At 43.8% G+C, this 26497-nt stretch overlaps 1 protein-coding gene across 1 annotated transcript in view; it reads right to left on the bottom strand.

The window, feature by feature from the left end:
* The window catches only part of LOC122814218 (pleckstrin homology domain interacting protein), a 2625611-nt gene that overhangs the window by 1293191 nt on the left and 1305923 nt on the right, over positions 1-26497 (bottom strand). The window contains 1 exon segment of the mRNA XM_044086823.1: positions 916-1050. Within this exon segment, the coding sequence (XP_043942758.1) occupies positions 916-1050 (135 nt within the window).

The raw sequence follows: 26497 nt of genomic DNA on the forward strand, positions 1-26497 counted from the left end.
TGTAACTGAGAAAGATCTAAAATACATTCTTGGTCCAGTTCTGGGAGTGTGCAAGAGTAGGTGTGGGGGCAGACCCTATACTTTGGGACTTGAAATATATTTTTCCAACCTTAAACCAGAAGAAAATGTCTTCTACTTGTCAGTCAAAACTCAGACACAGATTTTTTACAGGATGTCTAAACTGGGAAATGCCTGTTAAGGATAAGTAATAATGACAAGCAATGGTTCTGCTTACTATAACATACTGAATATCTGACAAGAACATACATCTCAAACGAAGAATAATTCAAATCCATATCAAAACAGCATCAAAATACAACAAATATTCCAGTAATGGGCAGAGAGCACAGAAGCAGCATTTAGCAACCAATGCAGTTGGTTCTTCTATATGGCACTATAAATAGATCACTGAGAGAGCACATTATCACTGTTTAACCCCTGTATCAACAAAGATGGCAAAGTGCAACTAACAGAGAAGACGTATCATGAGGCAGAGCCCTTTATTACTCCAGAAAGACAATGCCTTATTAATCTAACAAAGGGCCTGCTGTCCAAAAGTCAGATTCTGATCACTTAGGAATGTGCCAGTGTGGGACAACACTGCACAAAAACAACCTGCATATGCCTGCAAGAGGTCATAATGCATTCTGCTTCAGAGACAGCTGTAAGTGTAACTAGCAGTAAGTTTCTCAGAATGTCAGTACCTGCAGAGAAATCCACAAAAAAACAATCAACTTTTTTCCTATGCTCATCTTATGGTTAAGAATGAACTAAATCAAAAGGGGCAACCTAAAAGGGTAATGTTTCAAATTGGTTTAGTGCTACCAATGAGAAGGCCACCAACGCTTTAAAGTTATATAAAAGAGCATCACATTATTAGCTTACCAAAAGGCATGCACAGAAACTGCTACTTACCTCAGAAGAGCTATTTTCTTCCACTGTTTCATTCTGTTTAACCGTTTCTTCAACAGCAGCTCTTGTACGGTAACTATGCTGATTAACCTGTTTTCTCAACTCCGCTGTCTCTGACAAACGTTCTTGGGAATGGTTCTATGAAAAAAAATTTGTGGTTTCAGTTTTTAAAATGTAACATCCAGCAAGTAAGTACAAGGCTATTCTGTGCCTTACTGCCAACAAGGCATTAAGGTAAAAAGAAACAAAAAATACTACGCATACAATTCCCTTCCTGCCCGATATGAGTTTCACCTGTGTGTTACCAAAAAACCAAAATATCAAATTGGGTTTCTGGTTCTATGGTTTAGTGGGATATAGCTCTGACTATGAACCAGTTGACCAGAGTTTGATTAGCGGCCCTGGCATTGGAAGACCCAATTATATCAAAAGAAGAATGAAAGGCTAGTGCCCACTCGTCTCCCAGGTGCGAGAGTAAGGTACACAATATGTAGAAGCAAACAGCAGGTAAGGTATGTAAGCTTAAGACAGAGGCAGCTGCATTCAGATAGGGGGCCAGGACAATCATGCTGGTTTACATCCCTTGCTGGAGTGAGGGAAAGCCTGGCCCAGGACACAAACAATGCATGTCCAGTCCCCTGGAGTACTGTAAAACTAGGCATGTGTGTAATTAGGGGGTAGTCAAGGCTCATATAAACAAACCCCAATGATGGCTTTATGTATGACGGCTCCCATGACTGGCTCACAAACACAGAGTGGAGGAGAGATTCACAGAGGGTAGGATGGTTAACAGATCCGAAAAATATATAAACTGTATATTTACAGTAAATCTCTTCAAAGGACTTTATTCCAAAGAAACAACATGAACATCACACTAGTCAATGAAACATGAAGTGTCAGACATACCCTTTTCAAAGGAGACTAACATAAAACAAAGCACAGTTCAAATAAGCTATATCTAGAGTCCCAGAATACAAGAAAAGCTACAGTGTAGGGCTTTGTGAGAACTCTCTAAGCAAAACATAACAAGAATTCTTTCATTCAAAACATGCATGTACAAAATGTCTAGGGCCATAACTCAAACATAGTACTTGTAGATGAAGTTGTACAACCAATCCCTGACAATTAAGGACAAACAAAAGTACAATATTTTATATACATTTTGTTATTTACAAATCCAAAATCTGAAGAGATTTCAACGATTTAATCATTAACATATACCCAGCTACACTATCCTGTGCCTTTGAGATGATGCCTGACATTAAGTTTTCTCTATATATTATTTTCAGAATTAAAATATTCTTACCTCCTTGCATTTACAATACAGATTTTATTCATTTACAAGCACAGTTGCATAAGCACACATCATAACAATACCATAACAACACATGTTCAAATAGTAGGATAGCTGCTGCATTATGATTCTTAATCCATGGTAATTAGCTCCAGATGGTCATATGACCTTTCAGTGCGTCATCCAAAGCTTTAACGGCACCATTAAGAAAAGCCGGAAAACCTTTGACATAAATGCAACACAACAGAGCTGCTTTCAGTTTTTTTGCACAAAGTCTACTTTAAGTATGCCGCTGCAAGGTCAATTAATGTTCCTGTTGTTCAGCCTATGCATCGCCGGCTAACAGAAGGCTTTAAGATACAATGGTCCTTCTGATGTCCTAAAGACTAATACAGTGGTCCTTCTGATGTCCTAAAGACTAATAGCCTGAGAATCCCACAGATGTGTACAATTCTAATTTTATTTTTTTAATTTGAAAACTGGTTAAGTGAACTGCTCAATATGGACCTTTTTCAGATGCAACACAGGCCGCAAGCTTATAGGTAAATACTGCATGTGTGTGAGTGTGAGCGCACATATATATCTATATCTACACACACACACACTCTGAACTGCAGACCCTCAAACTGAGGGGGAGATGTCTGAATCACTGAGCTTCAATGCAGTAGCTAATCCTACCTTGCGCATGAACCGAGGGTCCAGCTTGGAATGCTTGGCAAAGATGCACACAGTGGTCCTGGTCACTGCTTCACACAGTGATACCTTTCTAAGTAGGCTGCTATGCTGGCTACAGCACTAACAGTGAATTCTCCCACTTTCAACCAGGCCTTTCTTTTTCAGTTTTCTCACACAACAAAGTAACAACTGATTAGTTATCTAGACTGCATTTGTCTAGAGTTTGGTCTATGCTGCGTTGACTGTATGAAGGATACAAAGAGCAAGTCAGACTGACAGCCTTTGTTTTCACTCTGTAACTATGCTGCCTAGGTAAATCCAGCAAGTGTAATACTCTTTTTCTGTTGTTTTGGGGACTGGGATAGAAAACAGACAACTGTATGACTAGACTGAGGACCCAAGATGAATACTTCCTTAAGCATAAAAAAAGTGTTCCAGGTCTTGCCCTGTCACTATGAAACAGTACAATGGCTGTTTATGAAGGCTCACTGGCTCAGCAATCTAAATCCCAGAACTAATCAGGGCATGCTCTTTACTGCAATTATACCTCCAAGACATAGAACACCATGCCCAGCCCCACTTGGGGAAAAGACAATAAGGTTAGGTTTAAAAGAAACCTCAGTGCTCACCTCCCATAATGTCAATGCTCAGTCCCAACTAGCTGACTAACTACTACTCTATCTATACTTTGTTTACATACCCCTCGCTCCTTCTTACCATCACTCATGACTAGTCTATTATAATTACATCTTCCCCTTAACTAACTTTCAGGTTTACTTCCTAAACAAACACTGCCATACCCATCTACCATCAAAAGATAAAAGCACTACTACTTTGGAGCTATCAAATATTGAAAACGTCTTTGGATATTTATTGACTGGTTGGTTTTGTCCCACTGTAAGATATGTTCATTGCGAAAAATGAGTATGTAGTATTTGACATGGTACATATTTTGCCTAATTACCATGTTAACTCAAACATAATATACTGTATAAATGTTTATTTTCTGTACAGCAGCTTTTCTCTCTGGGCTGGCTGCTGAAAAGAGGTTCTGCATTGCCCAGCCAGACAATTCCAGAAAATAAATGCAAGCAATAACTAACCAACTGATTAACTAAATAAATAAATTAATGAACTCAAGTTCAGCAGTCTCAATGGCTGAAGTAGCAGTCAGGAAACAGGAGATTTCAGTAATATAAGGCTATTAACTACCACCAAGACACTGATCTCAAAGTGAGCTTTGGCAAATTCCTCTATCAGAAAATTAAGATTTCTTCGTGTTTCACTATAGAAGTCCTAACTTGTGGGATTTCCTGCCATGGAAGCCCTTGGCCAGCCTGACTACCAGAGACTTTTCTCTTCATGAAGCTGGCTGATGCCTTGTCCGATGTCACTGCATCTTGATAAAAAGGGTGTCGGCTGGCACCATGACCTCAGTTCTTTCTTGCCATGTCAGCCCAATGCAGTGCGCTAGTCAGTGCGTCAATATGTCCGCACCAAAGAAAGAAGACATCTAAAGCAAAATACCCCATGGGGAACTTCTCATGTGTTTTTGACTAATGTCAGAGAAAGTTAAAAACTGTCTTCGCTGTGACAATCAGATACCACACAGGGACATTCATTCTTTTTGTATGGCTGTTTGGGTCCAGAACATGATGTTCTTAATGGTCAGTTCTGTACTTGCTTTAATGGCAGGACTATCAAGCACAGGGCTGAGATTTTAGCTGAACATTTTAGGGAGTTGTTTGGGCCTTCGCATAGCATGTCATCTGCTAGTCGAGCTGAAGTTGATCTCCCTAGGCGAAAAAAGGGAAAGTTTGCCATTGCCATTTTGCTCGGCATCCTTTCTTCTCCTTAGTTCTTCCACCCACTCTCCTTTCAGGTTTGGGAGTCATTCCACAAGTTAGGACTGCAACAGTGAAACATGAACATAGTAGAGTGTGCACTTACCATAAATGTAGATGTTCAAGTGTATTCACTATTGCAGTATTCCTTCCCTCCCTCCTCCCTCTCGTGCCTATGGGATAAGCCTGGTCATTTTCATTCTCAGTCAAGGTTGCTCCTGCCTCCTTGACACTTATTCTGCAGTCTATTTCCTTAGGTCCCTGACCCTAAGGACATGCTGGGGGGCTCCCACCTGTTGGGGCAAGAAAGTACTGAGGTCATGGTGCCAACTGACTCTCTCTATATCTAGCTGTAGTGACGTCGGACATGGCATCCACCGGCTTCAGGAGAAAGAGAACATTCTCTGGTAGTCAGGTTGGCTAAGGGCTTCCACGGCAAGAAATACCACAAGATAGGAATGCAACAGTGAACACACTCGAACATCTACATCTATGGTAAATGTACACAACTGTACTCTTCACTGGGTGTAGTACTGGTTTCCAAGTAGATGCGAGATGCACCATATTTTTTTTCATTGCAGCCAAGAGTGGATGGGGAAGGTCGACAGGAAGTATACTGCAATGGCTGAAAGGTGTACCTTAACATTAACAGAGACATAACAAAACCCAGATACTGCAATAATACTTCTGGTTCTGGTGTTTTTGCCAGTAAAATACACCTATAGTGGCACTATAAGGAGAACTTCTTCCATTAGATAAATATGATCACATGGTACACCATGGCTCCCATTCTGAGGGCTGGTCTTCAAAAGCTTATCAGGCTGACCGCGTTTACTCTGCTAACTTGAAGATATTAGAGTCTGGTTATATCAATGATACTTTCTCATGAGAAAGGAAGTTGCATATCTACAGTAAAAGCAGTGGTCTTTCCGTTGTCTGCTGGACCACCTTAGAAAAACAAAGTTGATATTGCAAACCAAGGTCAGTAATACAAGTTTTTCCTTACTTGCCTTCTGTAATGTTTTATGGATCAAGGGAAGTAGAGAGAAGAGCCACAAAAGTTCCCTACTGCAAAGGGCAGAAAACGTGTATACTGCCCATGTTTCTTTCCATTACAAAAATAAATTTCTTCAGCTGCTAGTAGTTCTCCGATGTGAACACGCCAATCACAGGATATACCCATATTTGCCTTAAGCTTTGAAAAACAATGAGATCCAGCTTCCATTCAGAGTTGTTTGATCTGTACCCGCTCTGCTCATCTGCCATTACACATTCAAGTCTTAGGAAATGCAGATAGTGTGGAGACGGCGTGAATACAGTATTAGTAATTGGTGCTGGTCTTAACCCTACACACCTTACCTAAAAAAAAAAAAAAAAAAAAAAAAAAAAACTTCCCTTAACACTGCCACTACACAAGATGTACTCTGATGCACAAACATACACTAAAACACTACATCTAGCCATCTAGCTCATTTAATCCTGACTCTAGTCCTAAAATACACAAACTACCAAACAAAGATAAAACACCCATCCCTGACCATAACCCTAACTCACAAACACACTCACACTCTCCAAACCCTACTAACCTGTCTCGACAAAGCACTCACATTTTGACTGGTTATCTGTAGTTCAATTTAAAACACCACCTCTAGCACTCGCTGACCAAACTGACATTCGATGATATGCAAGGAACACGCATACATACACACACACGTGCACGCATACAGTGGATATAAAAAGTGTACACATCCCTGTTAAAATGCCAGGTTTCTGCGATATAAAAAAATGAGACCACAATAAATCATTTCAAAACTTTTCCCACCTTTAATGTGACCTACAACCTGTAAAATTCAATTGCATAAAACAGAAATGGACCAGATGAAATTGTTAACATACTGCAACAGTACTTGTCACAGACAATATTTGTCACAGATAGGGTGTAGAGGGACAGTCACCCAACCATCTCAAAGCTATCCATACAAAATAATTTGGAAGGGGATGGAGGAATGTGAGGTTAAACCAGATGAAAATGAGACAACATGAATCTATCATTATGTTAAGTACAAACTTTTCGTACCCAATGTTGTTTATTTTCATCCAATTCAACATATGGGACATATTCCAAAGCTGTCTTACAGGGTGATATCAAGGAAGGACATTTATGAGGATGGTGGAGCCAAAAGAAGAGCAAGATCTGGAGTGTACATCTAGCTTACAGTGAGTAACAAAGGTATGCACAATGGACCAGGTCACTGCTGCACAGATGTTTATCAATCGAAGTCTCTTAGATAAGGCTGTTGAGGTAGTCACTGCTCTGGTTGAATGAGACTTAGGCTTCTACTCTAATTGCAAACCCAATGATGCACAGACAAAGGAGATGCAATTTGACAGCCATCTGGAGAGAGTAACTTTCATAACAGCTTTTCCAAGTCTAGCATTAGAGTAGGCAATAAAATGCTGGAGAGTTGGCGATGCACATCTAGCATGCACAGAATGCATTCCCCAAAGTTTAAAAACAAAGGTAACTCTATGAATTGATTTAAGTTAGTTAAGGATGCCACTTTTGGGAAGAGGGATACATTAGTTTTCCATAAGGATTGGGTCTTTCTCCAAACTAAGTATGGAGGCTTAAATGAGAATTCCTGTAACTCAGAAATTCACCTTGCTAAGGTGGTAGTGACTAAGAAATTTTTTTTCAGTTCAAAATTTTAACATCTGCAGTAGCTATAGGTTAAAAGGGAGGATGAGTTCGAGCCTGCAGGATACTAGTAATCCTGCACCCCATGGAGGTACTGGATCCCTAATGGGAGACGCAGCAGAAAAGGTCCTCTACGAAAAGCTTTTGAAATTTTTAAGGAAGCCACAGAAGTATCATTTTTGTCCAGTATGAAAATTGCAAATCACTGCCATCTGAACTTTGATGGTAGAATAGGTAGATCCTTGTTGAAAGAGGTTGGCTAAAAATTCCAAGATCAATAAAACTGGAGCACAGAAAGGGTTCAGGCCTTTGGCCTTCATCCAGAATGAAAATCTTTTCCATTTACTGTTGTAGATCTTCTTTGTCATAGGTTTTTGGGAGGCTATTATATCAACAAAATTAATGGGAAGCCTGGAATCTCTGGCTACAGTCAAAATTAGAGAAATCAACTGGTTAGTTTTATGGTGGCCTGATCTGGTGGAAGCAGTTCAGATGCATGAGAAAGTAAGTGTGGATATTGATCCAGTGGTCCATGTACTAGTAGAGGCCACAGGAAGAGGAACCATGTTTCTTACGCCCAAAAGAGGGCAATGAAGATTACTTTGGTTTTGCACTATTTGGCTTTCTGAATGAATATTCAGAGGTTTTCTTTGGAACTAAAAATAACCTTCAGTAGACTCTGGATCCTAGCTGGTCTTTGGGGACCAGCTGGATGACTTTTTTTTCTAACAGCTTTGAAATTTCCAGTGCTGTTGATTCCCATTGACAGGTGGGACATCTGCAATCACCTTCTTTATAGAAGGACAAGTAAAGTGAATGGAATAGCCTCTGGAAATTATGTTTTGCACCCGTTTCTCTCGTGTTAATTTTAGCCATGCTTGGGGGTGCAGAGATGAGCATCCCTTGGACTGCCTCCAGAAAGCAGCAGTTGGGCAAACCTTCAGGATTGCTGATAGGGTCTCTCGGTAAAGGGGGAAAGGAAGGCCTAATTATGCGGTCTGCCTTTGCTCTTGGATGATTTCCATTAGAAATTCCCTCTCCCTCTGCACATACAGGTGTATTGCCAAGAAAGAACTCTCTGACTTGCATCTTTTCTCCTGCCCTCTGGTTCCTGAAATAGGACCTCTATGGCGCAGAAAAAAATGAATGCCTATTGCAAACAGACAGTCTTATCATCATGCTGATTCCTGGTTAAGGTGTTTTTAAAGGACAACAATGGGATTCTATTATTCTATTATTAAATGCTCAACTTCTCTGTTCTTTTTCTCCCTATTTATTTGTCCCTGCTATGAATAAACAGCACAGCATTGAAGATATTTTAAAGTGACTGTTTCTCTTCACTAGAACAGTACCTTACCGTACTGTAGTGGTTTCACTTTCAAAAAAACTTTTATCCCACTCTTGCTGCAGTCTCCAATTCACTGATGTCATCAAGTCCACTGAATACAGTAGTTTTCTAGCCAGTTGCCCTCACAAACTGACATCACCATGACTGTCCTAAAAACCCACCCATGCTGCGATGTCACAGCTCCCTGGTCCTTCCCTTATCCATACAGGAAGTAAAGGCTAAAACAAGGAAACAATACATGTGTCAAGTCTCCTGCTGTCAATCACAGCAGGTAACAGCTCAAATTACCCTTAGCACTTGACAGCTAGGGAAGTTAGGTGTGAAGGGGGATGGGAGATGAGTCAAAGTAGTACAATTCAGGCTTCACAAAAAAATGCAGTTTAACCATTCTATACAGAAGCAGCAGTAAAAAGCACTTTTGAAAGTCTATTCTGTGGCATTTGCACTGTTTGTGTAAGAAGTTATTGAACGGCATGAAAATAGAAGTTATGTCCTTACCATAACGTTCCATGTGGAGTGTTCATCTCGCCTTTGTTCTTACACCTGGGTTCGGAGCCGATCCTCGGCTCCGTGTCGGCCGCTTGACAAAGCTCTGCATCGAGAAGAAGCTCGAGACCAACCTAACTCCCACAATCCCCCTCTGCCTTTACCTCAGATCTAGTTTGCAAGCAAACCAGCAGAGAACAGAAGAGAGCATAACACTTTCATACCAAACAAGAAAAACCTATTTACATAGTACAACAACTGCTCAAGGCAGAAGCAGGAGAAACAAACCAGGCGCCTAAACTGGACGTTCTTCCTGAGGGTGGGAGGGTGGGAATGTAAGAACAAAGGCGAGATGAACACTCCACATGGAACGTTATGGTAAGGACATAACTTCTATATGTGAGAGTGTTCAATCTCGCCGTTTGTTCTTACACCTGGGTAGCGTCCCTAGCTCCGTGTTCCTGAGGAACTCAGGGGAGAACGTTCCGGAGCACAGTGGAACCAAAGGTTGCCCTGTCCCTAGAAATCCTGTCCACTTTGTAATGAGAAATGAAGGTATGTGGTTTAGACCAAGTGGCAGCCGCACAAATAGTGTCTAACGGTAGGCGAGCTGCATGAGCCAGGAATGTAGATACTGATCTTGTAGAGTGCCCTTTGGGCTTGACAGGTAAAGTTTGCTCAGAGGCAGTATAGACAAAAATAATACAGTCAGAAAGCCATTTGGACAGGGTTCGTTTTGTAACTGCCATACCCATCTTGGTGTCTGAGAAGGCCACAAAGAGCTGGTCTGTTTTCCTGTGATCCTTTGTTCTGTCCAAGTAAAATCTGAGTTGTCTATGAACATCTAACTTGTGTAACATATATTCCAATTTATTGGAGTGGTTCTTGAAAAATGTGGGCAGTTCAATGGATTGATTAATATTATTAACAGAGCAAACTTTGGGAAGAAAGGATGGATTAGTGCGAAGAGAAACTCTGTCAGGGTGAAAAATTAAATAAGGATGTTGAACTGAAAGAGCCTGAAGCTCCGATACCCGCCTGGCCGATGTGATAGCCACCAGAAAAAGGGTCTTCCATGACAAAAACTTCAAAGGACAGGAAGAGGCTGGTTCAAAAGGTGGTAGTATCAGCTGTGACAAAAGAAGGTTCAAGTTCCAAGGTGAAGTAGGAGTTCTAACTGGTGGTCTAATATGGAAAGATCCTTTTAGAAAGGCCTTACAAAGTCTGTGAGCCATAATAGGAGCCCCACTTTCTCCCACATGAAAATTCGATAGGCAGCTAATTGCACTCTCAAAGTGGCAGGAGAAGCCCCTTGGTGGAACAATTCGGTCAAAAACTCCAAGACCTTATTCAGAGGAGCTACTAAGGGATCCAATTGTTGTGTAGTTGCCCAGTGCACAAAACGCTTCCATTTACTGGTGTAAATCCTTGTAGTGGATGCTTTATGAGAAGCCACCAGGATATTTTGAACTGCAGGAGATAGAAGATCAGACCTGGCTAAGAAGGGAAGCGGAGCAGCCAAGCTGCTAGTTTGAGGGAGAGAAGCGACGGGTGGAGAGCCCCTGACGAGTGGGTCAGTAGATCCAGCTCTGGGTCCAGGATCCAGGGTTCCCGCATTTGGTGTGCTAGAAGAAAGGGAAACCATATTTGACGAGGCCAGAATGGGGCAATGAGGATAATTGTCCTTTGCAGGTTGCTGGCTTTCTGTAGAAATTTTGAAATCAGGGGAACAGGAGGAAAAGCGTACAGGAGACCCGGGGGCCAATCGTGAACCAGAGCGTCCCTTGGGACTTCCCCCGGAGGGGGTAACAGGGCAAAATAGCTTCTGCATTTGGCGTTCATTGGAGACGCAAACAGATCGCAGGAAGGCTGGCCCCACTTGCGAAAAATCTCCTTCGCAACTGACTGTTTGAGGGACCACTCATGAGGTAACAGGATGGCTCTGCTCAACCTGTCTGCTATGACGTTGGATAACCCCGGGATGTGCGTTGCTATCAGAAAGCGACCCGTGGACTCCGCCCATTGCCAGATTCTCATGGCCTCTCTGCATAGTTGGTAAGACTTGGTTCCCCCTTGCTTGCTTATGTACCAGACTACAGACATGTTGTCCGTCTGGACTGCAATTGTCCCTAGAGGAAGAAGGGGAGCAAAGTGTTGCAATGCTAGAAACACTGCCCTCAACTCCAGAACATTGATATGCAGATTGTATTCCAAATTGGTCCATTCGCCTTGGACTGTCTGTCCCTGAAAGATGCCCCCCCCACCCTATCAGGGAAGCATCCGTGGTCACCGTTGCTGTTGGAGTGGGTAGCACAAATGGTCTTCCGCTGGAGAGATTGCAAGTCCAAAGCCACCAAGCCAGGTGCGATTTGCATATGTTTGTGATGTAGATTTCGTGTGTCAGGGGTAACTTTTGGAACGACCATTGTGCAAACAGTAGCCATTGAAGAACTCTCATGTGCAGTCTTCCCAAGGGTATCGCAATGAGAGAAGCTGCCATGAGACCCAAAACCTTCAGAACCAGTTTCGCTGGGGATTTTCTGGATGAAAGAAGAAGAGATATATGGTTTTGTAGGGAGGCTAGCCTTTCTGGGGGAAGCCTTAGAATTAAGCAATGCGTATCCAATTCTGCTCCTATGAATGAGATATGCTGTGATGGCTGTAGTAAAGATTTTTCAAATTTACGGAAATTCGAGATGAACACAAAGTTGTAGTGTGTAATCCCTGGCCTGAATCAGTCGACGCCGGTGGTGGCAGAAAGGAGCCAGTCGTCCAGATACGGAAACACCTGGAATCCGAGGCGTCTCAAGTGAGACGCTACCACTGCCATACATTTGGTGAAGACCCTGGGGGCTGAGGTCAGACCAAAGGGCAGGGCTCGAAACTGAAAGTGACTGGCTCCCAGCCGGAAGCGCAAGTGATCCCTGGACGCCCTGGCCATTTTGATGTGGTAGTACACGTCCTTTAGATCTATTGAGCACATCCAGTCGTCCTTCTGTAAAAATGGAAGGATCGATTGAAGCGTGACCATTCGGAACTTTTCTTTCTTGATGAAGGTATTGAGTTTGCTTAGGTCCAGAATTGGCCTCCAGTCCCCTGTCTTTTTTGGAACTAAAAAGAACCTTGAGTAAGTTCCGAATCCTCTTTGGTCCGCTGGGACTGGTTGGATGACTTTTTTCTAGCAGCTTTGAAATTTCTGTAGCTGCAGGGCCTCGCAGATAGGGCGGCACATCTGGGAGTCTTTTCTGTGGAATTGGGGGCAATAGAAAGGGAATTTTGTAGCCTCTGGTAACAACGCTTTTTACCCAACTGTCTGATGTAAGATTTTGCCAGGCCTGAGGGTACAAAGCTAAGCGACCCCCGACTGCCTCCAGAGCAGGACAGTCGGGCCTCCTCTCAGGAGTGCTGAAAAGGTTTCCCGGGGAGTGTATCCCTGTCACCTTGGGTTTGCGGACCCCCTCTGCTGCCAGGGCGACGTCTTCCACCTCTACCCCCTCCTCTGCCTCTAGAGGGGGTATCACCCTGTGCGCCTGGAAAAGAACCCTGGGGTTTTCGAAACCACATTTTTCCACCACGTTGCCCTTTGGGGTACGGTCTGGATGGGGTGGAAAAACGGACTCCGACAGCAGACAGAGTCTTTCCCTCTTGCTCACACCGGGTAAGGGTCTCCTTTACTTTAGGGCCAAAGAGAGTGGCACCATCAAACGGGGCGTTAGTAAAGGAAGACTTGAAGGCTTCCGCAAATGAACATAAGCGCATCCAGGACTGCCTACGAAGAGCAATCGCTGAAGCTGCTGCCCTACTCGATCCTTCGGCTGCGTATGAGATCAGCCTCATGGACGAGTTTACAATAGAAGTAAGGGTATTGAGATGTGCTGTAACCTTCTCCGAGACAGCAGCATCTGTAGTACCCTGGAGGGTATCTCCCAACTCTTTGATTAGATCCTTCTGTAGCCGTGTAAAACGGGTCAAATAGTTCAGGGATCGCATAGAAAAAGCTGCTGAACTAAAAATGCGCTTCCCATATCTGTCCATAGTCCTAGAATCTCTATTAGGCTGATTACAGATAAGGAAGATTCCGACATCTCCTTTTTCGTGGCCGCTGCCACCACCATAGCATCCACTGGCACTCCCTTTGTCAGATAAGCCTTATCTTGGGGGGCAGTAATAAATTTGTTAGGCTTTCTAGGGACTGGCTCCACCGTGTCAGGGGTCTCCCCATGCCCTTCGAGCAATCAGCTCCATTAACTCATCGAAGGGCAGAGTGACCCAGGAGGAGGAAGGGCGAGCACCGAATGCCTTCAGCAAGACTGACTCATCCTCAGAAGGGGGAGGGATTGCCAATCACCTCTCTGCTTTAGGATCTCCAGGATGTCAGAAAAGGAGACGTCCTCCGAGGGTGATTTTGGGGACCCTTCTGACTCATCTAAGTCAGTGTCAGATGTCAATGATTCTTGTGGAGAATCTAAGTGTCTCCTCTTACACAATCTTTTCCTCGGAACTTCCTCGGGGGGGGGGCATCCGAAGAAGCCTCCGAGGAAGAAGGGGCACCCTCTAGGGGTGGCTGAGACACTGGTGCTCGACGCTTAGATGTAGCCGTGGGTGCAGAGGAGGATAACGGCCCTTTATGGGAAGGAGAAGCTGTTTCTGCTGAAGTGGTTGTCTGAACAGACAACACCTTCCTCATGAGTTCGAAGGCCCCCGGGTCCCGAGTCGAGGTATCCCCCGGTTCCGAAGAAGTCGGAGGAATTCCCAAGACAGGCACTGAAGGCATCGACCCCGAGGAGGGAGCCGAGTCGATCCAAGCCGAGGCCCCGAGAGGGAGCGTCGGAACCGAAACATCGGTTTGACTCTCAGTCCCGGACCCAAGGATGGATCTTCGGCTCCGAGACTCCGGTACTGGATCCGACGGAGTCGAGGTGAACGGTACCGACCGAGAAAAGGACGGCTCTGGTACCGAGGGCTCCACAATCACCAGGTCAGCCTCTCCTGGCTCCGAAGACTGGATAGGCCTCGGAGGAGGAACAGGTGGAGATAAGGGAAGGCCTTCGAGTCTCGACACCAACTGGGAGGAGACAGAGATGAGTTTGGACAAGGCTGTATTCTCCATCAATTTCTGCACCACGCGGTCTACATCGGTGTCGGAGAGGGGCCTGGAAGAACGCGTCGAAGGAATCGAAGACGGAGCCGACCTCAAAAGTGCAGGAGGAGGAAGCTCCGTCACCGGTTCCAAGACTCGAGGCTTGGTAACTGACAACAGTTCAACACTCGGCCCCGAAATCTGTGGAACCGGTGATCGAACTTTGAATGAAGAGCTTGGAGCCGATGACTTGGGCTCCGACGTCTTCGATTCCTTCGAGGATTTAGATGCCTGGTCTGATGCATCCAGAGCCTCTTGGAATGCAGGCTTCAAAAGACCCCTATCCATAAGTTTCCTGCGCCTATCTGTCATGACCCTTCCACTGAAAGAATGACAGATAGAGCAGTCTTCCTGCACATGGAGAGGGCCAAGACAGTAGACGCAGGAACTATGATTGTCTGTGACAGACATCTTCTGTCCACATTGGCACCGTTTGAAGCCTGATTTAGCTTTTTCTGACATGATAACAAATTCCAATCCAGAAAACAGTGACAAGCCAGTAGTAATGTCAAATCCAGTAAAGAAAGTCAAAGCCAGTAATATTTGTCAAATCCAGGTACTTAAGCCACATCCAATAGTCAAATCCAGTTAAGGGTGGGGTAGGCCCCGAGGGAAAACTCAAAGTATATAAAAGTATATAAAACTTATATACGGAACCGAGAAACCCTCGATACACTACTCACACATACACACAGTCAATCTGAGAAAATCTGTATACAAAAACTAATGAAAGAATTATAAGAAATAATCAATCTTAGCTTTCAGGTGGTCCGAGCTCATCAAAATGATGCGATCTTTGCAGCGGCAAACTATATCTGAGGTAAAGGCAGAGGGGGATTGTGGGAGTTAGGTTGGTCTCGAGCTTCTTCTCGATGCAGAGCTTTGTCAAGCGGCCGACACGGAGCCGAGGATCGGCTCCGAACCCAGGTGTAAGAACAAACGGCGAGATTGAACACTCTCACATTGTTACTTAAAACTGACTGAAGGACAGCAGTGTGTACATGTAAAATCAATGCAGTGACAGAAGCTTTAGGAAGAAAGAGGTTTGCGTGATGTAACTTTTTACAGATTAGCACTGCATTTTGGGATACCTAGAGGCAGACTAAGCAATCAGAATTACTTCAAGATGCTAGACCCCATGTTGTCAGACTCAGAAATTACATATAAAAATATTTAAAATCCTGTAAATAGTCCCAGAGTGGTGTTAAAATGTAAGAAACACCAAACCATGATGAAATAAACAAGTTTTTTTGAGTCTGTGGGTGCGGTTCTCCTTTAACTTTTGTGTGTAGCTGTTGTAAGGGGCGTTGATGGACATCTTAAAGCCTTCCACAAAATCAGAAAGATAGAGTCAGATAACATGCCTGGATGCAAGACCTTTGCCAAGGGAAGAGATGGCTCAGAGATGGCTCAGAGAATCTCAAGGTCCAACTCTCTGCTGGAGGTCATCACCGACACTGCAGCTCCAAGTCCCTTCTTGATCCGAGGACATTTGAGTCAAGAGAGACAGGGACGCTTGTTGGCATTGAAGTCCAAGGAACTGCTAGAGTCAAAGAAGGCACTTCAGAATGGGTCAGATCCAGAACTGTTGCTGCCATGGACCACAACAGGTAAAAGAAGTGGAGGGGTAGGATGGTCAACAGTCGCTACTTTCCTTGGGGACAGTACAGACAAAACCCCACGCTGAATCTCAAGAATCCTCAAGAACTTTCTCATCATCCTCTCTACATCGTACTCTGTCAAGTTCCGAAATGATCAGGTAGACAAAGCCACTGAAGAAGACCTGGAGTATCTTTTTTTCCTGAAAGATTGGAGAATGCAATCTAGGGCTCACTGGTTCTGGAGAAAACTGGGTCCAAGGGGATGACAGTCAGGACTGATTAGCTGTCGGTTCGAATCTCCTAGCTGTTTTTAGTGCAGGTCCAACTGGAACTAATAGATCAGAGGATCATTTTGAGACAGAAGGAGATTTATCTTTTTCCTTTTCTTTAAGTTTACCTTTTTCTTTCTCCTTCTCCTTGTCTGGGGCCTTACTTGAAAACAGAGTCCTGTCTTGTTTCTTAGCAGGAGAGGTAGAAGTAGAAAGTCCAGTTTACTTGTTATGACTGCAGATGCATCCATGAAGGACATCAGAGTCCTGTCTTGTTTCTTAGCAGGAGAGGTAGAAGTAGAAAGTCCAGTTGTAGTCCTTTGTCTGTGGAGGGGAAGTCCCTTTACCACCAATTTGTGATGATGAGCTTGTAAAGCTCTAGCATTAAAGGAGGCACATGAACAGCATTGTGTCCAAATGGGTAGCTCCCAGGCAATAAACAAAATGCGAGAACCCTGAGGGGGCAATTTATGCCCCCATTCTGAACACTTCTTAAAGGCTTGAGATTCAGCCATGATAAAATTGAAAGTTAAGTAGAAAAACACCAGACAAAAAATACTACAAGATATTATCACAGCCAAAGTCTGATAAAGTTCTAAAACTCTAGAAATAGCAATAAATCATAATAAGCTGTAACAAACACTTTCCTGTATTTCTACAGAAACATGCTAATGAATATTCTAAACAGTTGTCAACACACCACTAAACTAACCTGCATGTATAAGAGATGATACTAAAACTGGAGGGAGAGGAGTCTCCTGGTAGAGGAGAAGTAAGGTATAAAAGGTATACAAGTACCTTCCAAGATCCCCTAAAAAACCTTAAAAATACAAGTCTCCTTTGAGAAAAATGCCTGGAGATTTCAGGTGGCAAATGAGATCTGAGGTACTGGAGTGTAGCACAGGGAGTTATGGGTAGGGAAGGAGTCAGAGCCCTGGAAACAAGAAAGCTTCAAATTCAGTGCCGATGCTGAATCTGATCAGATCAGACTATCTCATATGTTGAATTGGATAAAAATAGACAACATCGGTTTGTTTAGAGTAAGAGACTGCATTGCTCAGAAGCTGTTTCTTGATACATACATAAGGACGTGTCAACTTCCGGGTTTTTGACTGTATTCGTACAGTCAATTGTGGGTGTTTTCACCAATAAGTAGTACACACACACACACACACACACACACACACACACACACACACACACACACCTTCTGTACTCTATTTTCTTCACTCTAAAATGACCCCTTCTCCATCATACATCTTTTTTTCTCGTGCCCCTTACTCCTCAGCCTAGTGTTGCTCCCCTTTATTCTCTTGCCATCTCCTCGCTAGTACCTTGTATCTCTCTCTTTCAACATTAATCAATTTCCACCTTCCCTTACATCCTTTCCATCCTCATATTTTTCTTATACTAATTCTTTTTTTTAGTTATCTGTGTTATAACTGACTAATAATGTCAGTTCTACAATTAAATAATAATGCCCTTAATGTTTTATTAGCAAGTAACTATGTTTGCCTTTCTGATTGCTTTCTACTCAATGTAGTTACTGTTAAGTTTGCCTAATGTGTAATAATGGAGCTTTTCTCCCTGGGCCTCTGAAAAGGGGTCTTGCATGGCCCAGTCAGACTATTCTTGTAAACCAATGAAAATAAAATATACACAGAATTAATACATAAAGTAAACTTAATTTATAAGATTATATTTAATAAATGTATATTAGAATTAATATAGTTAAAGTTCTGGGCTTTCAACATCAAGTTTTCAGACTGCACTTCCCCCTAGATTTGACCAGTGAAATGGTAAAAAATCGTATGCTGAAATTCCCACCGCATACAGTAGACTTTCATCACTAAATCAGATATTTCATAGCTAAAAACAGCTTTAAGTGTAAGGAAAGCAACACTTCGTGTCCTGCAACATTACAGCCTTTGGAAGCTTTGATGACAGACAACACACAGACATTCTCGGAAATTAAACATCTTCCACCTTTACTCTAAGGTTTTACTAATATTGTGCAAAAAACCCCCAAAACAAAACAACCAACCCTCTTCTCTTGAATTACTGTTACAGCATACATTGCTCAAAGAACAGTGTCTATCACTAGATCTACATCTATGTGCTTGGCCAGTGTAACTCATTACATGCTCTACATTTGTATGCCACAATGCTACAATGTGACTACACTATTCATGTCAGCATTTCCATTTTAGTCAGCTTGCTATTATTATTTTACCTTCATTAAATCAGACACATACACATTTATCTTTTCTTTAAATAAATGTATGGTTGTATTTCTTACTTTTACAGCAGATATTTGGTCTGACCGACCATCAAATTCTGAAAAATTCTCCTTCCAGATTACTCCCAATATTCCTTTGGAAAAGTTTCAACTTTTCCTTGGTCACAGAACACTGTTGAATGTGCAACTGTGTTGTAACTTGTTATATCAATAAATGTTCAAACAGATAACTACGGCAGTAGCCCTTGTTAATTACAGCTTAGCTTGCAGGCCCCAGTACATTCAGACAGACTTCAAGAACTCAGGATCCTTTCCCCTTTTTCTGTCAAATGCCTAGCCCCTGGTATGTTTGAGCCTGCCAGTATAAGAAGTGTGTCCACCTATGCAATTTTAGAGCTTTCTGGACAGAATCCATGGCAAGAACCCTTGAGGTTAGACTTTTTGACCCAGGTAAGACAGCAGTGTGCAGCTCGGAAGAGGCAGCAAGCACTATTCCATTCTTCAGGAGCACAAGGTTATGAGATGGTGGGGGGTGGTGTACAGACGCTTCCTCTAATCACTTAAACAGACCCAAAGCCTTAGAATTCAAAACTCAGACAAAGGTGGCAGAATGATAAATACAATAAATGCAATATAGACACCCCACATCAACCCAAAAGGATATAAAGACATCTTGCAGAAACAGTGGGGATGGCTGGTAGGAGCTAGTAATGAAACAGTGATCTATTTCCACATCTACTATTATGGTAAATTACCTACAAGTTGTACTATGTCCTTCATTTAGATCATTGCTGCAGTAGTTCTTATTACTGGGATGATTCAGAGAGCTCTACACTGTAAGGGTGAAGGAATTAGAAGCACGGCTGAGGTTCAGGAGGCCCTACAGAATTGCCCTGACAAAGCCCACAATAGCTCTAAAATGAATGCCCAGCCTATCGTGCTTGCAGAAGGAGACAGCTTCCAGAACAGTGCAAGTGCCAAGTCCTTTTTAGAATACTACATACCAGTGGTAGTGTCCCTGGTACTATCAACCTGCCAAGAATTCCCCTTAAAATGAGTAGCAGAATTGTATGCACTCTGGGAGTGATTTATAAACAGTTTGCTTGGTCACAAATCAACCCTTTTTGTTTCCAGCAATACAGATTTAATAGTTGGGTTGGTTTCTCTATATTCCCTGGTTCTGAGTAAACAGTACCGTAGTAGCCTGTGAATATTGACAGTACGTTAAATAGGATTCTTTCACCTCTACTTTGAAAGTTTGGAAGCTGAAATGTAGACACTCCTATGGGCATAAAAAGAAGGGCTTGCACTAAAACTCCCCTATCCTTCTGAAAGGCTAGGAAGGGCTCCTGCACATCAAAACTGGCAGTACAGATACTACCCTACATGATGACTGAGCAGCATTCTACCCTCTACAAAGACGATGTTGCAATGTGAGAAAAAAATAACTGACTTCAATAACTGGCTTAGATTTTGGTGCCATTCAAAGAGGGTCCACTACTTGTCAGCCTGGGAGGACATTATCAACAGACCACACTGCTTTGCGAGGGATGGCCTGCATTTGCCCTCGCTAGGGTTCCGATTACTGGCAAAGACACTGTCCACTGTCAGAGTCTTAGGATCAGGCAATGTCAACCTGACAACCCTACTAACAGAACAAAAGAAGCAAAGGAAAATATGAAAGTGTACTTTATACTAGCTAGCTACAGAACTACTTCTATGACACAAGAAAGCCACAATGTCCATCTACAGGAACTAGAACCACAAACTACTAAACCCAATACCATTTTCCTTTGTGATCAAAACTATCCAACTATAAACTGAAAAACCTACACCATTACTTGTGAACAAGCACAGAGACTCCTGGACTTAGTCAAAACAAATGTCCTGGAACAATTAGCTAGTGTACCCACTGTGGGATAGTGTCCTGGATCCTGTCTTTACTAATTTGGAAGCATTTTGCACCACTTCTTATATATCTTCATCATTTGTTGGGTTTGACCATAAAGCAGTCTCCTTCAAAATAAAACAAACCATAGATCCCTTCCACCCAAGGTACCTTAAAATATTTATTTATGACAAACTACCTGTGCCTAAGTGATACACTGGCATGTTTCATATCACCATCAAACCCAGTTAACACTAGTGGATACTCAAATGGACACCACCAAATAATATCAGCATGTAAACCACTGCACGGATGCAGCTGTAACTCTAGGAACAAGTGCAGGCAAACCCTAATAATGAAACACATATGGTAAAAAGTACAATTGTGTACACTTACCATAAATGTAGATGTTCGAGTGTATTCACTGTTGCATTCATCACCTGTTGGTTATCCCTGCTGTGGTAGCCCTCGGCCGGCCCGAATACCAGAGTCAGTGTTTTTCTGCGTCAGCTGCTGTCGCATGCTGTCTGACGTCAGGTAGTCAGTGCTATAAAGGAGAGCAGCCGACGCCATTACATCAGTTTTTCTTGCCCTAACCCGTGAGAGGCCCAAGTAAATATGGTAAAGTGGTCCTGGTGGCTAAAAGTCACCTTTTGAAACTTATGTCTCCCTAAAAAAGAAGATCTAAGGGGAAAGGAGGGTGGGAAACCAGGACTGCAACAGTGAATACACTCGAACATCTACATTTATAAGTGTACACAGCTGTACTATGTTCTTCGTGTTTCACTGTTGCAGTCATCACCTGTGGGAGGATTCCCAAAGTTGAGGATAGGGGTGGTAGGCTTGGTAAGATACCTAGTAATGGGGTCAGAATGCCCTGCAGAGGCAAACCCTGCCCTAGCCTTAAAAAATAGAGGTAGGTGGTAATGCTTGGTAAAGGTATGGACAGAAGTCCAAGTGGCAGCGTCCAGGATGTCCCTGGTGGGAACTCCTCTGAGGAATGCTGTGGAAGTGGAGGCTGCCCTAGTGGAATGGGTTCTAATGGACTTAGGGAGGGTTTTCCATGCAATCTGTAGCAGAAATGGATACAGTGTGATATCCATTTGGAAAAGGTTTGTTTGGAAATGAGCTTCCCCTCTGCCCCTGGGGCAAAGCTGACATGTAGTTGGCCTGTTTTCCTGAAGGGATTGATACGGTCCAGATAGTATCTGAGATGTCTGTGCACGTCTAGCGAGTGCAGAATTCTCTCCCCCTTGTTTTGAGGGTTAGGAAAGAAGGTGGGTAGATGTATGGCCTGATTGAGAGTTACATTAGATACCACCTTGGGCACAAAGGAGGGATTAGTCCTCAGGAAGACTCAGTCTGCATGGAAGATGATGAAGGGCTCAATAGCCATCAGTGCCTGAAATTCTGAAACTCTCCTGGCTGAGGTGATAGCTAGGAGAAAAGCAGTCTTCCAGGAGAAGAATCTTAGTTCTGCTGAAGCAGCAGGTTCGAAGGGTGGTAAAGTAAGTTTTTCCAAAACATAATTCAGGTCCCAGGCTGGAGTGGGTGACCTTCTGGTAGGTCTGATATCAGAAGCCCCTCTGAGGAATTGTTTAATCAAAGGATGGGAGAATATGGGCTGTTCTGTATCAAAAAGAGCTGAGATGGCTGAAGCGTGGATTTTAATAGAGGAGGAGAGGCCACTATTAAGTACCTCCGCTACGTAGTCCAGGATAAGAGGGATGGAGGGTTATGAGGTATTGCCCCTTCTGGACTGGCTCCAGAAGCAAAAATTTTCATTTTCCTGCCTAAGATTTTCTGGTGCTGGGCTTTCTGGCCACTGTAATAATGTCTAGGACCTGTTTGCTTAGCAGGGGCCCATTGTTTGCCTTTAGAGTATTAGTCATGCTGATAATTTCATAGTCTGCAAGTCTGGGTGCAGCACCCCCCCCCCCCAACCTGAGTTAAGAAATCTGAGATCAGGGGAAGCTGCCTTGGAGGCTGTAAGGTCAGGCCACACAGTAAGGGGTACCAATGTTGTCTGGGCCACTCTGGAGCAATGCGGATGGCTTTCAGTTTCTCCTCCCTTATTTTGATCAGTACCTTTGGAATAAGAGGCAGAGGAGGGAATGCGTACACAAAGAGGGTGTTCCAAGGGAAGGTCAAAGCATCCACCTTCCACGCTAGGTGGTGATACTTCCTGGCAGAGAATTTTTTCAACTGATGGTTGAGGTGTGAAGCAAAGAGCTCCACCTACGGAGTCCCCCACTCCTGAGTGATCTGTAAAGATTTTTCGGTGGAGCTGCCAGTCGTGGGGGTCCAGTAAGTTCCTGCTTAAGTGGTCTGCCAGGGTGGTATTGGGCTATCAGGTGTAGTCCCATGGAAGAGGTTGTCAGACATAGGTTCATGGCTAGCCTGCACAGAGGGTATGATTGGGTTCCTCCCTGTTTGTTGATGTAACACACTACTGTGGTGTTGTCTGTTTTGATAAGGAGAAACCCAGGCTTGAGATGGGGCTTGAAGAAAGTCAGAGCCTTTTGTACTGACATTATTTCCTTCAGGTTGATGTGTAAGGGAAGGTGCTGTGCATCCCAAAGACCTTGGGTGCACCTGTCTTCTAAGGTGAGTGCCCCAAGCTGTGTCTGAGGCATTGGTGGTAATGGTCTGCCCGGTTGGGCGAAGGGTGAAGGAAAGACCATTGTTCTGAGCACAGGCCCTTGCCCACCAGAGAAACTTGGCCCTTACACAGGGGATCAGAGGGAGAGAGGTCTCTAGAGGCTGAAAGTGCTGACATCAAAGGTTCTTTAGGTACCATTGAAGTTTTCTCATGTGAAGCCTGGCCAGAGGAATTAGAAGGATGCAAGATGCCATGTACACCAAGGCTTGGTGGAACTTCCTGGCAGTGAGGTGAGTTTTGGAAGCCAGCTGGGTGAAAGAGAGAGGCAAGAAGCTCTGCTTTTCTGGGGGTAGGAAGGCCATTTGAGATGCCGTGTCCAGCAGTGTTCCCAAGAAAATGATCTTCCAGGAGGATGTTTGCTTTGATTTCTTCTCTCTGATGGTGCACCCTAAGGAGGATAGGAGGGTTTTAACAAAGATGAAGTCCTTGAGGAGATTTTCTTTGCAGTCTGCCTGAATGAGGCAGTTGTCCAGATAAGGGCAAATTTGTATATTTTTCTGCCTGCATAAGGCTATGGCAGGGGGTAAGCATTTGGTGAATACCCTGGGAGCAGTAGATAAGCCAAAGGGTAGTGCAGAGAACTGAAAGTGTTGTGAGCCTGCTCTGAAGAGAAGGAATTTCCCCCCAGGATTCCCTTATGGGGATGTGGAGGTAGGTATCTTGTAGATCTAGGGTTACTAATCAGGCATTTTTTGTCAGCATAGGACGCAGCTGCTGCAAGGTTAGCATTTTGAATTTGGGGACCACCAGGAAGCTGTTCAGAATGGATAGATCCAAGATGGGGTGCCAAGTGACCCCTTTTCTGAGAACCAGGAATAGTCTGGAATAAAACCTTTTGCCTGTTTGATCTGAGGGTACAAGTTCTACTGCCCCTTGGGATATGAGAGTTTGGACTTGTTTCAATGCCTCTGCCCACTGATTTGGAGGTAAGTCGGGGTACCCTCTTAGAATTGGGAGTTCGTTGAAGGAGAATTTGTATCCCTGTAAAATGATCTTTAAGACCCATTGGTCCTTTGTTACAGAGAGCCAATTTTCTTTGCAGAGAGCCTTCCTCCTAGTTTCTGGTGAGCAAAAAGAGGGCAGAGGGGGGACAGGGAGTCATTGAGAATTTCTGCCATAGAGGGGTGGCTTAGAACTCCCTGTCTTTGGAGTGGGAGTGTTCCGCTGTTTGGTTTTCTGCTGTCCCTGGGGTGGGAGTCTGGGTGGTCTGCCCCTGCGGTGCTTACCTTGCCCCTGTCTGCTAGGTGCAGGAAAGGACCAGAGTTTTGAGGGAAAATTCCTGCTGAACCTAGGAGGTTGTACCTGAAGGAAATGTTTTACTGTTTGCATAGATTTTGCTTTTGTCCTCCATCTTTTTAAGCACCTCTTCTGCTTTTTCTCCAAACAAGCGGTCCTTATCAAAGGGTGAATCAAGTAATTTAGATCTGACATGATCAGGGAGAGGTTATTCCTTCAACCATGCATGTCTCCTAATGACAGATCCTGACACTGCTGCCCTGCTAGAGGCTTCTAGGGTGTCATACCCACAGTGTAATAAGTGTTTAGCCACTTGACAAGTAGAGTGAATAAATCTGCTAACTCTTTCGAATTGGCATAGTCAGGAAAGGTAGAATTTTTTTGTTTTAACAGTTCCAAAATGTGTTGCTGATATTTTAACATGTGGAACTGACAGCTGAGAGCTCTAATAGCTAAGGTTGCAGAGGTGTATACTTTTTTTTACCCCATCTGTCTGCTCTGGAGTCCTTGTTAGAAGGAGTAGGACCTACCCTTAGCTCCTTTTGGTCCCTGTGTAATGACCTCCAGGTCTGCTGCAGGATTTCTGTACAGGTATTTGTGAGAATCTGGTACTCTGTAATACCGGTCATGTTTTCTGGGAGCAGGAGGGAGGGCATCAGAAGTTAAACTGGATTCCTGGAAGACATCATCAACCACCTCTAAGATAGGAGGGATGTCAAGGGTCTGTGTTGAGGCAGGTCTAGAAACTCTTAGTCTTTTCTTAGACTGAGGCAAGTCCTGGGATTCCCAGTGGAAATGTTCCCTGAGGGTGTGAAGGGTTTCCCCAAAGGAAACATCTTCTGGTGGGGAGGCAGAGGAAATGGATTCCTCTGCATCTGAATCCTCATAAGCAGTCAGAGGTTGCTGTTCCTCTTCAAACTCTGAATAATCAGATACCTCAGAATCCTGTTCTGTGAGTATATAAGGAGAAAGGTCTCTTTTCCTTTTAGAAGTTGTGGCCTGACTGCCACTGATAAGGGAAATAAGATCCTCTGCCATTTTAAGCATTTGAGTTTGGGGAGGAGGAGCAAGAGTAACATGGTGGCTAGAGGTAGTTTTCCTGGGAATAGACTTGCCTCTAGGCCTAAGTGAATCCATCGGTCTGAGAGGAATGGTAGTCGGAAGAGAAGATGTTTTTTGTCTGTAATGGTTAGTGAGAAAGGCCTCCTCGGAAGCTGGTGCTTGCGTTGCGGCTCCAGACCCAACCGAGGCAGAGACAACCAAAGGCTCGGAAGACGAAGAAGATTTTTGTGGCATACCGGACTCTGAAAAGGTCTCAGTAGAGGCCTGAGAAAGTATCGAATCGGGCATCAGAGGCTGCAAAAGCACCTCACTGAATTCTGGAGAACCGATGACCTGCTTAGTGGTAGCGTTGTCAGAAGGCTTGGCCTTGTGTGGTCTGTCCCTATCTTTATTCTTACGTTTCTTTGGAATGTCTACAGAAGGTTGGCTGACTGACGCCATTTCAGAAAACGAAGACGGAAGATGAAAATCCCTGGCTACAATAAGAGCTCTACGACAAATGGTTCTCGCATTAAAGAGGGCACAGAACCGGCAACGGGGAACGTCGTGATCTGGGCCTAAACAAGTGACGCAGTATGAGTGAAGTCTCAGTGTGATATTGGCTTTCCACACGCAAGACAATTGTTAACTTTTTCGGACATCGGTTAGTGCAAGTAAAAAAGGATCCCCAATGGGGTACTTACGTTTTCAGCTGTAAATCATATCTCTGGTAGCGACCGTCCAGCACACTTGCAAACTGCTTCTGCTATGGGCTCCATGGTAAGAAAGACTGATGTAATGGCTTAAGCTGCTCTCCTTTATAGCACTGACGACCTGATGTCAGACAGCATGTGACAGCAGCCGACGCAGAAAAACATTGACTCTGGTATTCGGGCCGGCTGAGGGCTACCACAGCAGGGATAACCCACAGGTGATGACTGCAACAGAGAAACACGAAGAACATCCATAACATCAACAAGTTTTATAATAAAAGGAAAAGAATTTTGACCAAAAGTAAGAGTAATTTCCAGAATGTTAGAGCCTTTGTAACTGAAATAACTCAGGAGCATAATAAAACCCATCAAAGCCAAGTTTCAGGCTAAAAGACCCACTGAAGCCAAAATTATGCTCATAATCTCAAAAGCACAATGCAGCAATGCGCTG

Source organism: Protopterus annectens, chromosome 1.part1 (genome assembly GCF_019279795.1).
Source record: "Protopterus annectens isolate FY-2018-M chromosome 1.part1, PAN1.0, whole genome shotgun sequence".
Taxonomy (NCBI): Eukaryota; Metazoa; Chordata; order Ceratodontiformes; family Protopteridae; genus Protopterus; species Protopterus annectens.